General features: G+C 32.4%; 1 protein-coding gene across 17 annotated transcripts in view; it reads left to right on the top strand.

Annotated features, from left to right (window-relative positions):
- The first annotated feature begins 792 nt into the window (after positions 1–792).
- The window catches only part of LOC127847810 (heat shock 70 kDa protein 12A-like), a 45979-nt gene continuing 34055 nt past the window's right edge, over positions 793–12716 (top strand). For 10 of the 17 annotated variants that reach the window (XM_052379989.1, XM_052379986.1, XM_052379975.1 and 7 more), the window contains exons 1-2: positions 793–929; positions 12229–12379. In XM_052379989.1, the coding sequence (XP_052235949.1) occupies positions 927–929; positions 12229–12379 (154 nt within the window). In that variant the 5' untranslated portion in view covers positions 793–926. Of the gene's footprint in view, positions 930–11991; positions 12009–12228; positions 12380–12716 lie in introns of those variants that run through there. The other 7 variants (XM_052379979.1, XM_052379985.1, XM_052379984.1 and 4 more) reach the window with 5 other exon arrangements.

Raw genomic sequence — 12716 nt, 5'->3', positions numbered from 1 at the left:
AAGAATGTATCTGCCCAGCTTACTTACTCAACTTCATGTGCAATATTGGTTATTCACTCTAACGGACTTGTGTTGCTGACGAATCAATTGCGCATTTTTGTTCGAAAGTAAACTATTTGATAAATATTTTTATATCTACAATTTCTCCACTGATATACCCAAAACACTATCATATGCATAGAGCACAGGTGTGAGCGTAACATTTATTAACTATACATGCAGTTACAATCAGATACGTACTCAGATAGCGACAGATGTGATACTGAAAGTGAGGTAGATAAAAACATTATTAAAGGTTGCTTCTTCGTATATTCCCATGTCAAAGCTTGTCTCGAACAGTATTGATAGAAATGTTAACACTTTTAACATTCATCAAACAATAACGAGGACATGTTTATTAAAAGGTTGAGCATATTAAACAGAAATTAACGTGATCAATCGGCAATCGGAAAAACGTGTCTTTAATATTACCTTTCAGAAATATTTCCAGTACCAGTCGGTTTAATAAATATGTACATATTTATATGCAATTTGTAATGAATTACGCGCGCGTGTGAGCGTGTGTGCGTGCGTTTGTGCTAGTGTGTGTTTGTGTTACTTTATGTCCTCCGAATACACGAAGAGTTGAACAAATTATAAGACAAAAGTTTACAATAGTTAACAAGTTTGTAAAGAACCTGTTGAATCATATACCATTGTCTTTTGTATTAATGGTTTTCTTGAGTTCAATGTTTGTAAAAGTAATGTTTTTTTTATTATAGTTCACTTTCAAATTGCATCATAACTGCATTATGTGCATAACTCGAAACTGATCATAAACCTTTAATGGTGTGCTAACTATTTATCGGCTTTGTCGGTTAAATGACGTGTTGTGAAGAAGACAAAATGGTCATGTGCAATTTGTGACTGAATTTGGATAGCAAAGTATGGTAATAATTTATATATTACTCTGATAGGTATTTAGGTTTTTTTTTCAAAACGGAGTTTAGAATCACTCCATGTATATGGTTGCGTTTTTTAAACATACATTTAAAGAACAACATTTTATTTTGCGTTAGATCAAAATCGACAGTTCACTTCCTGTCTTTCCTAATAATGTGTAATTTCCCTGTACAAAGAAGGAATTCTTTGTATTCTGTTGTGTTTATGTTTTATAATTTACTTAATGTTTTAACATAGTTCGGAAGAAAATCCGGGGATCTGAACAGTTAAATGCACTTTCCATATCAAAATCGGATTGGCATCTTTATCCACCCGCCCGAAATCCTATTTTATTGGAATTAGGTTTGCGTACGTCTATAACAAATGAACAGATAATCGTTTCCGCCCTACTCAATGTCCGAACTTCAGTCCGTATGCACTTCCGTTAGTGATGTATTTGCGTGAAATCTGGCAGTTATTATTCAACTTTGTCTTAAGAACGGACATACACATAAAGTCAGACCGTTTCGGTCTGATAATTGATTCAGAACGTTAATTGTCTTTGAATATTAATTTGTGTGTTGTTGTTTTTGCAAAATGTTTGTTAATGCACGAGATCTCATGTACTAATGACTGAAATTTAATGAAATATAAAAATACTTTATTTTAGAAGTGATCATGTTTAATATGTTTTGTTAATATGTTTTGATGTCCGTTGATTTTAGGCTTTATTAACTATAATTCCTTTTTGTGTGAGATCAGAGACATGAGAGATCCAAATTCGATTAAACTTGCATTGCACAATACCTCGATAGACTCAACAAGCATGTATAAACTTATATATTTAAACATATATACCGTTTTATAAGATGGATATGCGGATATTGTCAAATCGTTTCATTAAATGTTGTTTTTTTTCAGAGAGGTATTGCAATTTGATCAATAATGAAACATTTTATATTGAACTGATGATCATACTTGTATGAACATTTGTATTTCTTCAGGATGTATACGCGCAGAAAAGAATGTTCGTTCCTCATCAATTATGTTCAAGGGAGTTATTGACATTCGTCTTATATTGTCTTTCTGCATGTTTCTGAATAAGATCTCAGACAAAATCCACATTTGAAAACGTTCACAGCTTGTTGTTGACCTGTATTTATCTCCACATCATTACGCTCCAATATCAGGTCAATGTCGTTATTCCATTATGTTTATTATTCAAGGGATTGTTTACTCAATTTCTTGTTCCTATGCTTTACTTATTTCCATAATCGGGGTACATCCATGAGTCAAACTGATATTCTTGCTTATAATTTAGCTGTGTTAGAGTGTAACGTTCGGTATAGTAACGGTTTAAATACATGGATCTTTGATGAATAAATATGACGATATTTGATTCACTTTTATGAAAAAGGTGTGTTTAAGTAAAATCGCGTCAAATATATGCGCGAGTATATGCACGTTGGGAAAGCTGGGCGTATACTATAATAATTATATTAGTGATTAGTTTAAACACATTAATTAACAAAAACCAGCCGTCGCTATAATCCAATACTATATATCGAATAGGCTACCGTGGTATCTAATCTATCGTCATTCGCACTCATGATTAACTAGGATACTCATTTATGCTTTGGGTCGTTAGTAAGTCGCCAAACATTATGATACAAACATATATTTGTTCTGCGCTATAAATATAAGATGGTTTTACAAGCATTGTTATTATATGGATGTGCTTGGATAACTGTCTCACATACATCCTTTACGTTGCTTTTTATTCTAGTATGTTTAGTACAATACTGTAAAGAATGAAGATTAACGATAACGAATGTTATATTTCGGTTCCTGATGTCTGATAATAATACAAAGCTACCCGCATGAAATTTTCAAAGATTTTACAAATGGCGTTAATTTAAAGAAAGATAATTTCTAGTTGTCACCAAATAAGTTTCAATGGTAGCTGATATAATTTATGTAAAGAGCAAACTCAATCATCATTATCTTCCACTTATACACTGATTAGGAGGAGTGGGCGTTCGATTTTGTTACATTAAAATCTATTTTAGCTCCATAGACTTATTTTAGGAAGCTAAGCGGCAGAATAAATGTTATTATAAAGCGGAGCAATAACGATCATATTTTGTTATTTAATTTTTGTAATGGATATAATATATCATTTGAAAATGTTTTTTGCCTTCAAGTCCCTTTTGTAAGTATCAGATACCTACTAAAGCAACTGACCAAGATAAGGTATACACCGTTTATTAATGATAACTCAATTACCATTATTTGAATTTCCATCAAATTTGACTTGGTGGATGAGAGGGTTTTAGAAACTTTTGTTCACATGCGTGGCTTGTGTTTTCAACGGAAACAATAATGCACACTTAACCACAAACACTTACTCTTATATTTTAATTGTAAATTGTTATCAAATTCAGATTTAGGTAGACCAACAAAGAGATTTCAGAGACATTATAAGGACAGAAATTCTTACTTTGCTCCGGTAGTCTGTATTTAGAACAAGTGACCGTTTGCCTATGCAAAGTATTGCTCCGGTAGTCTGTATTTAGAACAAGTGACCGTTTGCCTATGCAAAGTATAACGTCTCAAGATTTGAAAACGTTAATAAAGCTCGGGTCATCGGCAATAAAAATATTACAATTTACACGCTTATCCCGGAATCTATTACATAACGCAATGTTGATATAAAAACATAAACCTCATAAAATCTGAATTTAAATTAGCAATAACAGATCTAATAATTAAAAAGTCTTTCAATTTAAATACTCAAGGGTTAATATAATCAAGAAATACAAAGCCCCATGATGTTCAAAGACAGGATTCCACACATATGAACGTTACGGCTAAACGATTATTGCTGACAACATTCCGGAACCTATGGTTATTTGGTTATTTGGTAGTAGGTTTGTCTAAACGCCATAAATCGAACCATCCTGGATATATATACGTTGTTTAAAATGGTTTCCTCTTTTTTGTCGTACGAAGTAATACTATTATGGAAAAATGTTTAATATATGCAACTAAATAAATACATTTTAGGAAGCCTGCGCTTAAGTTTGATGAATTGCTGCTATTTTAATAATTTTCTTTCGGTATTGAGTAGTTATCTTTGCTGTTTTTTCCCAAACATAATAAGGTGGCCAATAGGTTTATTATTGTTTTATAACAAAACATAAGAAAACAGAGAAAAACACTTGGTCACTAGGTTATTTTGTTCAAACTTACAACTCAAAATAAAACTTGCAGTCAAACAATAAATGCTAAGTTTCAACACATTTAATCAAACTGAAAATGCAATAAATGGTGTTTGCAATTCCAGAATATCAAGTTCCCAAATGCTACACGTGAATGCATGTCGCCTTTTAAGAAGTTCAACCTTTCACAAAAAAAGAAACATTTAACAATATAAATGTTTCTTATTATCAATTGCTAACAAAAAATAAACAAAAAATATTTTCTTATGAATTGTTTCGAGAGAAAACATACATGCGAACAAAAATCAATAAGATTCGCATATATATATTTGCACGTGCGGTAAGTTGCAACCCAACCCGCACAGGGTACAGACAAGAATAAATGATTTTAATTCATCAGGTATTCTAAGTAAAAAATGATCTCCAGCAACACTTAAGGAAAGTTGATATCTTAAACCGCTGTCTGAGAAATTTAAATTATAAAAGTGCTCCGATTTATTTGTTAACTGTAGCATACAATTAAATTATGTAAACATTTTGATTATAATTTATATGTAATCAAATATATTTGGATGACACGTTTCAAATATATTTTAATTTAATACCAATTTTTTAAATTTTAATGACAGCTATTCGTTTTAAACATCTATTACTTGCGACACAAAGAAGTTCAATTGTAAGGATGTTTCGCCTTTTTTACGCAGCTAGACTCATGATCGCTGTTACAATTACGCGATAAAAAGGTATATATGGTCTTAAGAATGATGGATGATTCGTATTGTGTAGTTTAGGGGCATAATTTCTATTGTTTCATAAAACTGTATCTCTATTGCTTCATAATACTTTTTCTTTTGATATTATTCCCTTATTTGACATACATCCCGTTTACAAACGACTATCCGAAACAAGAATGCACAAATTGCGCAACCGGTGTTACAGTAAAAACAAGTGTGCGTGAAACTCAACTACTGCGTACATCCTTAAACAAATTTAATTGCAAAATAAGTTTTTACATTCTTTTATGTGTTTGCGAGTATATCATACACATTGTTACACCGTCTTAAAATTAGCATGACCAGCAATCATACACGATAAATGACGTCTTTAAAAAATAAAACACTACAGATGCATGAATGAAAAGTATCATGCTACCGAATTATAATCATTTCCATTTAAGATATGTGATTATTGCTTTATTTTATTGCTTAATATTGTTCAATTGTTTTCGAAATGTCACATTCGTAAGATTTTCGAAATTTCGTTCAATTTGTTGGTTTGTGATAAATCCTTCGTTTCGTTGGACCGTACATTTCGGCGGTAAAACGTTGCCGGTCAAGACAGCATATTTATCAGGGTCGGTACCCGATTTGACACCACGATGCTAAGACTCTGTTCCACATATTATGTTAGGTTTGATATATTCCAATTGTGCAATAAACTCAGATCTACTTGTATGTTAGCATCAGCAATAGTCAGTCTTGAAACGTGCATAAGATGTGTAGGGTTGGATGTCAAGGGTGATGTTATTGAGTGCGCTGGTGTTTTCCTGTAAACTGTTGGTAAAGGAGATTCAGTCTTTTCCTGCTTGATGAGTATGTAGGCTGCTCGCGTGTAGTGGACAAAAGCAGGATGACGTAAGTGAGGCAAAATAAGAGTCTGAATTAATTAGTGTAGTAACAATATGTGAAGAAAGTAGTTCAAATCTGTAGAAATTGAAGTGAAAATGTCAATGTGTATGCTTTAACCTATGCAATAATACCAGACACCAACGTATCTGTTCAAATAAAACATGTTACTTGATGGTATCCCTTCGTAAAATGTGTGGAACCATGCACCATAATTGTCGCAGCAAATACCTATTTTTGGCAAGTTGACAGTACTGTCACTGATTCCATATGGGCATATAAATGCATTTCCTGGATAAGTCTCAACATCGCCAGCAAGGAGCAATTGCATGATAAACGGGCATATACCATGTCTGTACTATGACAACCGGTCATATTTGACGATAAATTTTTGACTTAAAAATACGAATTTAATACCTACGACATGTGCGATTATCAATGTTACTTCTCAGGAGGTTGAAGTTCGTAGTTATCAGTCGTTTAGTTGTGGATATGTATGTCGTTTTGATAATAAAAGATGAAGTTAGTGGAAAATTAAACTTCCAATTCCGTCCTGGTTGCTGCTATTGGGAATGACTCGTTGTTGATGTGAAAAGGAACGCAAGAAAATGTGGCTGAGTGCGGTAACACGCGTTTTTGGCCGTTTAACCGGACAGTGTAAACAATTAATTTACCAAATGTTAAACCCAATATTTTTGTATTTTAAAATTTGTTTCTCCTTACGCAGCCGAATCCGTTATTTCCAAATAATCATTAAGTTGTTAAGCGGTATGTCCCCGATATGATAACACACGATTGTAATGGATAACGTGACGTTACTTGTAGTAAATGAAGTTGGTTCCGATAAAAAATTATCACAACGTTTACATAATAGCGCAGTTATCTTGGATCTGGCGACGACGAACAAAGTCAAAGTTGCGGTATTTTTAACATATCTGTTTACGCTCATAAAATATTGCTCAATGTTATGCTAAATGATAGCTAACGAACGAGTATTTTCGAATAGTGATAAAACTTCCCACGCCGAATAAATTGAGAAAAGGTTATACAAACTTTCTTACATTACACAATCGCTGTGTGACTGTATCTTATATAATACAGACACATGGCAATCCATTCGAGACCATCGATCACTTAATACAAACAATATCTCAATTACGTCAAAATGTTCTTGTTGCTTAAAATTGAATTCTTCATAATACAATTTCGTTGTCAACTGTAACAATACAATATGCTTATCGTTAGAGGTTAAAGAGTATTATTGTACTGTAAGAAAGTTATTTTGACATTGACGGGCAACGTTATTTACTTATCGTCGATGTTGGTATTCTAAAACGTTCGTACCTTTGGATATTTTCAATATTTGTATTTCGTCCCACGTTTTTCGGAATTGTTTAATTATGCCGAATAACACTTAAAATAAATAATTATAACACTATTTTGCATAATCGTATTTCATTATTTAGACACTTGAATTTAGCCATAAGGTATTTTAAAAGAATACATCTCCCTGTTTGAAATGATTAATTCCAGCCTTATACTGCTTGCTATCTTTTTATTTAAATATTTATACTCGCGCAAGGGAGTATGTAACAACATGGATTGTGTAGACAAGTTGAAACGGCGGGTGCCTGCTTGATCAGTCGAGACTCATCCCGTCACTGTTTCGAGTCATGGACATTTTATAGAATGTTCGTCTACTGTTGAATTCTAAGCGAGTATCTTTGCTATAAAGGACCTAGGAAGTTGAAGAAAAATTTGTTGTCATTTTCAAATCCGTTTCAGTAAATTTGGCGAACGTGTATAAATCAAATATGGACACTTATTAGCAAACTTTAACACATCATAGTGGATAACAATATAGTATTCTTCAATTATAATCGTGTTTTTATCTTACGCATCAGACACGTGCAATGTGCGAGATAGTTTAATTTACTTTATCAACGAAACTGGTACAATATCAGATTATGTCGCCGATAACGATTTATAATTAATCGTCAAATAGGAAAATGCAACTATTTTCAAAGCTGGTATCGTGAAGTGTTTGTACTGATGTCCAGAAATTATAAACTCAAAACACGAAATATAAACGGTTAAAAGTTATTCCGCTTAGCTACACGTTAACTTATTTTAAGTAAGAATACAATTTAAAACCAATACAGAGTACACTTTAATTGTGAAGCGTTCAAGTATTTCAATTAATATGTTATTGCATTATGGTCAATATCACAGATACTTTATTGCATTAGCAATTTGCACACGAACATCAAAAGAGCGCTTTTTATATAAGCAACCACTTGAGTTTATACAAAAAACGGTAAACAATAATAATACATTTTTATGTTATATTGTATTTACATTGAATGATTATATGAATATATGTAAACAACATGGTTATTTGCGTCTCTAAAAAGCAAAATGTCTGACAGCATTTAATATGCTACATGAGGACACATTTGAAAACACAGAATATACTGGTAATAAACAAGAAGTATACAAAATGTATTTGAAATCTCTAATGAAGAATGTCAGGACCCGTTTTTGTTTGATCCAAAACTGTTGTTTGATGTTAATGCTAATTTTGGTTATCACATTAAACCGTAGCTTGCATTATTCCCTAAATTAATGAAAATGAAAGTCCTTTAACACTTCAAGATAGACATTGCAAAACAACATTTACTAATCAAAATTAGAACTAAATGATATTAACACAAAACAAAAAAGGGACAAAATTGTCACAAAACAAGGTTTTCAATTTACAAAAAAGTCTGATAAATGGAGACAATTCAAAATGTGCATCCCCCCCCCTTGTTTCAAAATCAATCGATATTTACTTTTGACAACCTTGATTTCAATTTGAAAAAAGTCTGATAAAGGGAGACAACACAAAATGTCCATTGTTACATGTTCATAGTTACCCCCCTTGTTTCAAAATCAATATATTTTTAGTCGTGGCGATCTTGACCTTGGAGATATCGACGTTATTAGTTCGCGCGACACACCGTCCAATGATGCTGAACAAATGTGCCAGATGATTTTAAAATTTCACAATGAACGACATAGTTATGGCCCGGTCAAGCTTTGGCCATTGTTGACCATTGAACTCAAGGTGTGACCTTGACCTTGGAGATATCGACATAATTCTTTCGCGCGACACACCGTCTAATGATGGGGAACAAATGAGCCAAATATCGCCAATCTTATAACCAGTTTTTCCTTTCGGAAAACCTGGTTAAAAACCTGGTTAACAAAAATATTAATTACCGCACAAACAAACGGGATTGAAAACTTTGGCTAATGTCAACGTTTACCCAAGGTTTCTTTTAAACAGAAGCCGAGACCAAACAAATCCAGACAATTGAGCCTAATCAGTTAGGTGTGGCCTATTCGTTGTGTCGGTTAGTTTTTAATTAAACTGCAACAGCATTTATTTGTCAACGCATTGATTCCAAAACAATATACAGCAAATCTTTTTTCCGGGGCAAGAGATGTTAAATTTCATTTGATATTCAATGCACAATCATTTTTATGTTGGCTAAAATATATTCTGAAGAAATAAATGTCGATAATCCCGGTTAAACCTTGTTTGTGCTAAGCGTTTTAGTTCATCCATGCATATCTTATCGAAAGTATAGTATAATGCGCCATTGATGTAACCTTTTTTAAACCTGGGATAAACAAAATCATGATTCGGCTAATAATTTTTACTTATAAAAATATTTGTAAGAAAAATACAAATGTCTAGATTTGGTATGATTGTCTTGATTTTTTTTAATTGAACAGTATGTCACGGCAAAGGAAACACACGAATAGAGAAGGGCTAGTCACATATAATATGTGCCAGATTTAGAAATCCTCATGACATCAACTACCCTGTTAAAAATATGTGTTTAAATCAAAGCCGTTACTCCTGTTTAAAGGGGCCTTTTCACAGATTTTGGCATTTTTTAACTTATTCATTAAATGCTTTATATTGATAAATGTAAACATTGGATCGTAAAAGCTCCAGTAAAAAATCAAGAATAAAATTAAAAAAAGGAAAAGAACATTGCCCGGAGCAGGTTTCGAACCAGTGACCCCTGGAGTCCTGCCAGAGTCCTGAAGTAAAAACGCTTTAGCCTACTGAGCTATTCCGCCGAATACACATACTTGACGTATTTTATACCTTATATAAGCAATCTTCGTAGTTTCACAAAATTTAACGACAAAAACAGAACTCTCCAAATTATTCAATCGTTTCGCGTTGCAACGCTTTATAATTTTTAGGTTTTAAAATCGTCAAAAGATGCATATAATGGCTATATTAGACCATGGTAAATGTTCAGTATTACTGTTTCCTCACAAATATCTTAACTAAAACGAAAATGTGCGAATCTGAAACAACTTTTTTCAATTTTGTCAATTTACCAAAGCGTGAAAAGATCCCTTTAAGATACACAAAAAACAGTATATGTTTTGGTGGATAAGTATTTACAGCGTCCACATTTTAAGAGAGACGCGATGCACTTGTTTTTGCATAAATCGTTTAAACCAAAAATAAGGCAGTCCCTCTTCAATATAAATTGTTTGTGAATTTATTTTCCTGACATGAATACATTCTTATACTATCTGATTGAATTTCCAATTTACACATCATTTGTTGAGCAGTCGCTTTTGATCCAAATTATTCAATGCTCGTTATTAGAATCGCAATTTTTCTTAGTTACCAAAAGTGGTTATTTAAAATATACTCAAATAATAGTGAACGCTATCCAAACATTTTGAATAACACTTCCGATCCCGTAAACCATGTCTCATCACCAAGGTAGCGGTAACTGACAATGTGCCCGAAGGCAATCCCTCTTAAAACGATAGGCACAGAAAAATAGCGATTCAAAACTGCAGGACCAGAATATCGCGCCTGTGGAAATATGGCATTAACTTGCAAAATAATTATGCTTCCGTTACAGAAAAAATCAACCCGTCATCATGCTGTAAATTTCGATGAATACCTGGTTAAATTAGAGCATTTCTTTAAAAAAAATCAACATCATAATCATTACTCAATCACTTTGCAAACAATCAACGTATTATTTATGTCACAATTCCTCAACAAAACTCAAAATTTTCAGTTTTTACACACTCCACCTACTCCAATGACTTAGTGAAACTCCGTTTGTCCTGTTAGGATTGAGTTCAGTTCATGCATTGAAACGCACGTTACATAACACGTTTGATTAAGAAATTGTTCAACATTCAAAATTCAATTTCATAAGCTCAGACCTATACATCTGATTATAACTCCGATCAAAACTGATACAAATAACACACATAAACAGAAAATTGTTTTTATTGTTTAATGAACTTGTTTGAATGAATTCATAGCTATACGTACGTATTTGTAAAAGCTATCTTAATAAACACAGCTTGCTAAAAATGTTGCTTGATTAGTATAATTTTTGATTGTCCGTTATATAGTTTCTATAAATCACGAGTTATGATACAATTGTGTTTTTTCGAATCTCTCAACGAAGAATATCAACTTCGTTAGAACACAATTGCCAAATATAATGCTTACCAGAAATATATTTAAAGTCTAAAACTAATAGGATAAAAACATACTTAGATTAAAGACAAATATTATTAGGGCCTCGTATGAATATATTGATCTTTATCCTTAACCCACAAAATACTCATATACATATCGAGATATTTCTAAATCTTACAACTTATAATGCGACTGACAATTAGAGTTGAACAAATACTTAACCCATTGATTTTAAGAAAACGAGCCGAAACATCGTCGGGTCGAAACTGTGCCGTTTTTTTAAAGCGTGTAGGGCTATGCAATTCGTTTGTTTGTACGTATTTATTAATATTCTAAGCTAGTTTTTTTTCTTGAGAAAGTAACAATGTTTTATTCAAAGCGGACACCATTTGTTGTCTGATTATAATGCGGGGTTAACCTTGACCTAGAAAGGTTACATTATCTGTTGTCGAAAGATAATTTTAATTATAAGTTAGCAACGAAAAAAGTCATTAATTTGAAATGCAGTAAAATACATTAGAAGCTGCAACCATTTTTATTTGTCAAGAGTTTGTCCAAATAGAGTAAGGTCGGGGTAGTGTGTTTTCCATGATAGACTGAGTGTTATCTATAAGTGATAATTGTATACTGGTTATAACAGTGCGCGTGATATCAAGACAACGAAACCTTTTTAAAAAACTGTTCAGTATACATTAATAATTTAGTGGTGTTTCGGTATAAATAACAGCATGTACTTTGTGCATATAGTTTGTGTAATTCAAATTGTAACAACTAAAATAAGGACAAGCACTAACTTCGCGGTTTTTATTTTACTATATAGGCAACTGCACTTGCACTTAGATTATATGTTTAAAACAGTTCATGTTAATACCAAATATTTTAAATGCACAGCTTATGTTAACAATCATTTTATGTTATAATCATTATTTGACAGGTCTCTTCAAAACCAGCTTTGGTAGTTGGGGCGATCGACATTGGGACAACGTATACTGAATGGGCGTATTTGACTAAAAGCGACTTCGAGCAGAATCCTTGTGCTGCTTTTGGAAGATCAGTGCATGGTCATTCGAGGATATCCCATCAAGGTTAGAACGGACACATTTGTATTGTTAGTAAACATTTAATTTATAAAACTGAATATATATAATTTTGAAAGTTCAGCGGCTGCATAAGCCAGCATTCTTATTTAATCTACACAGCAGTTTTATTTACAAATAGTGATACAATCAATTGCGCTGACATATTAACACGTTTTCGCTGAATTCAAACTATTGCAAAATGTAATACTTTTGTATATTTATGTAATTGTTCGAATGATTACATGATATATTACACTATTTTTTTCACTGAAAGCGAGTTTCGACGATTAATGCATTATTTAAAAATTATTTAAAATATTTAAAAAACTACAGGTTGCTCTTG

The sequence above is a fragment of the Dreissena polymorpha genome, chromosome 10, assembly GCF_020536995.1.
Source record: "Dreissena polymorpha isolate Duluth1 chromosome 10, UMN_Dpol_1.0, whole genome shotgun sequence".
NCBI lineage: Eukaryota > Metazoa > Mollusca > Bivalvia > Myida > Dreissenidae > Dreissena > Dreissena polymorpha.
The sequence above is the reverse complement of the archived record's forward strand: the minus strand, read 5'-3'. Positions and strand labels throughout refer to the sequence as shown.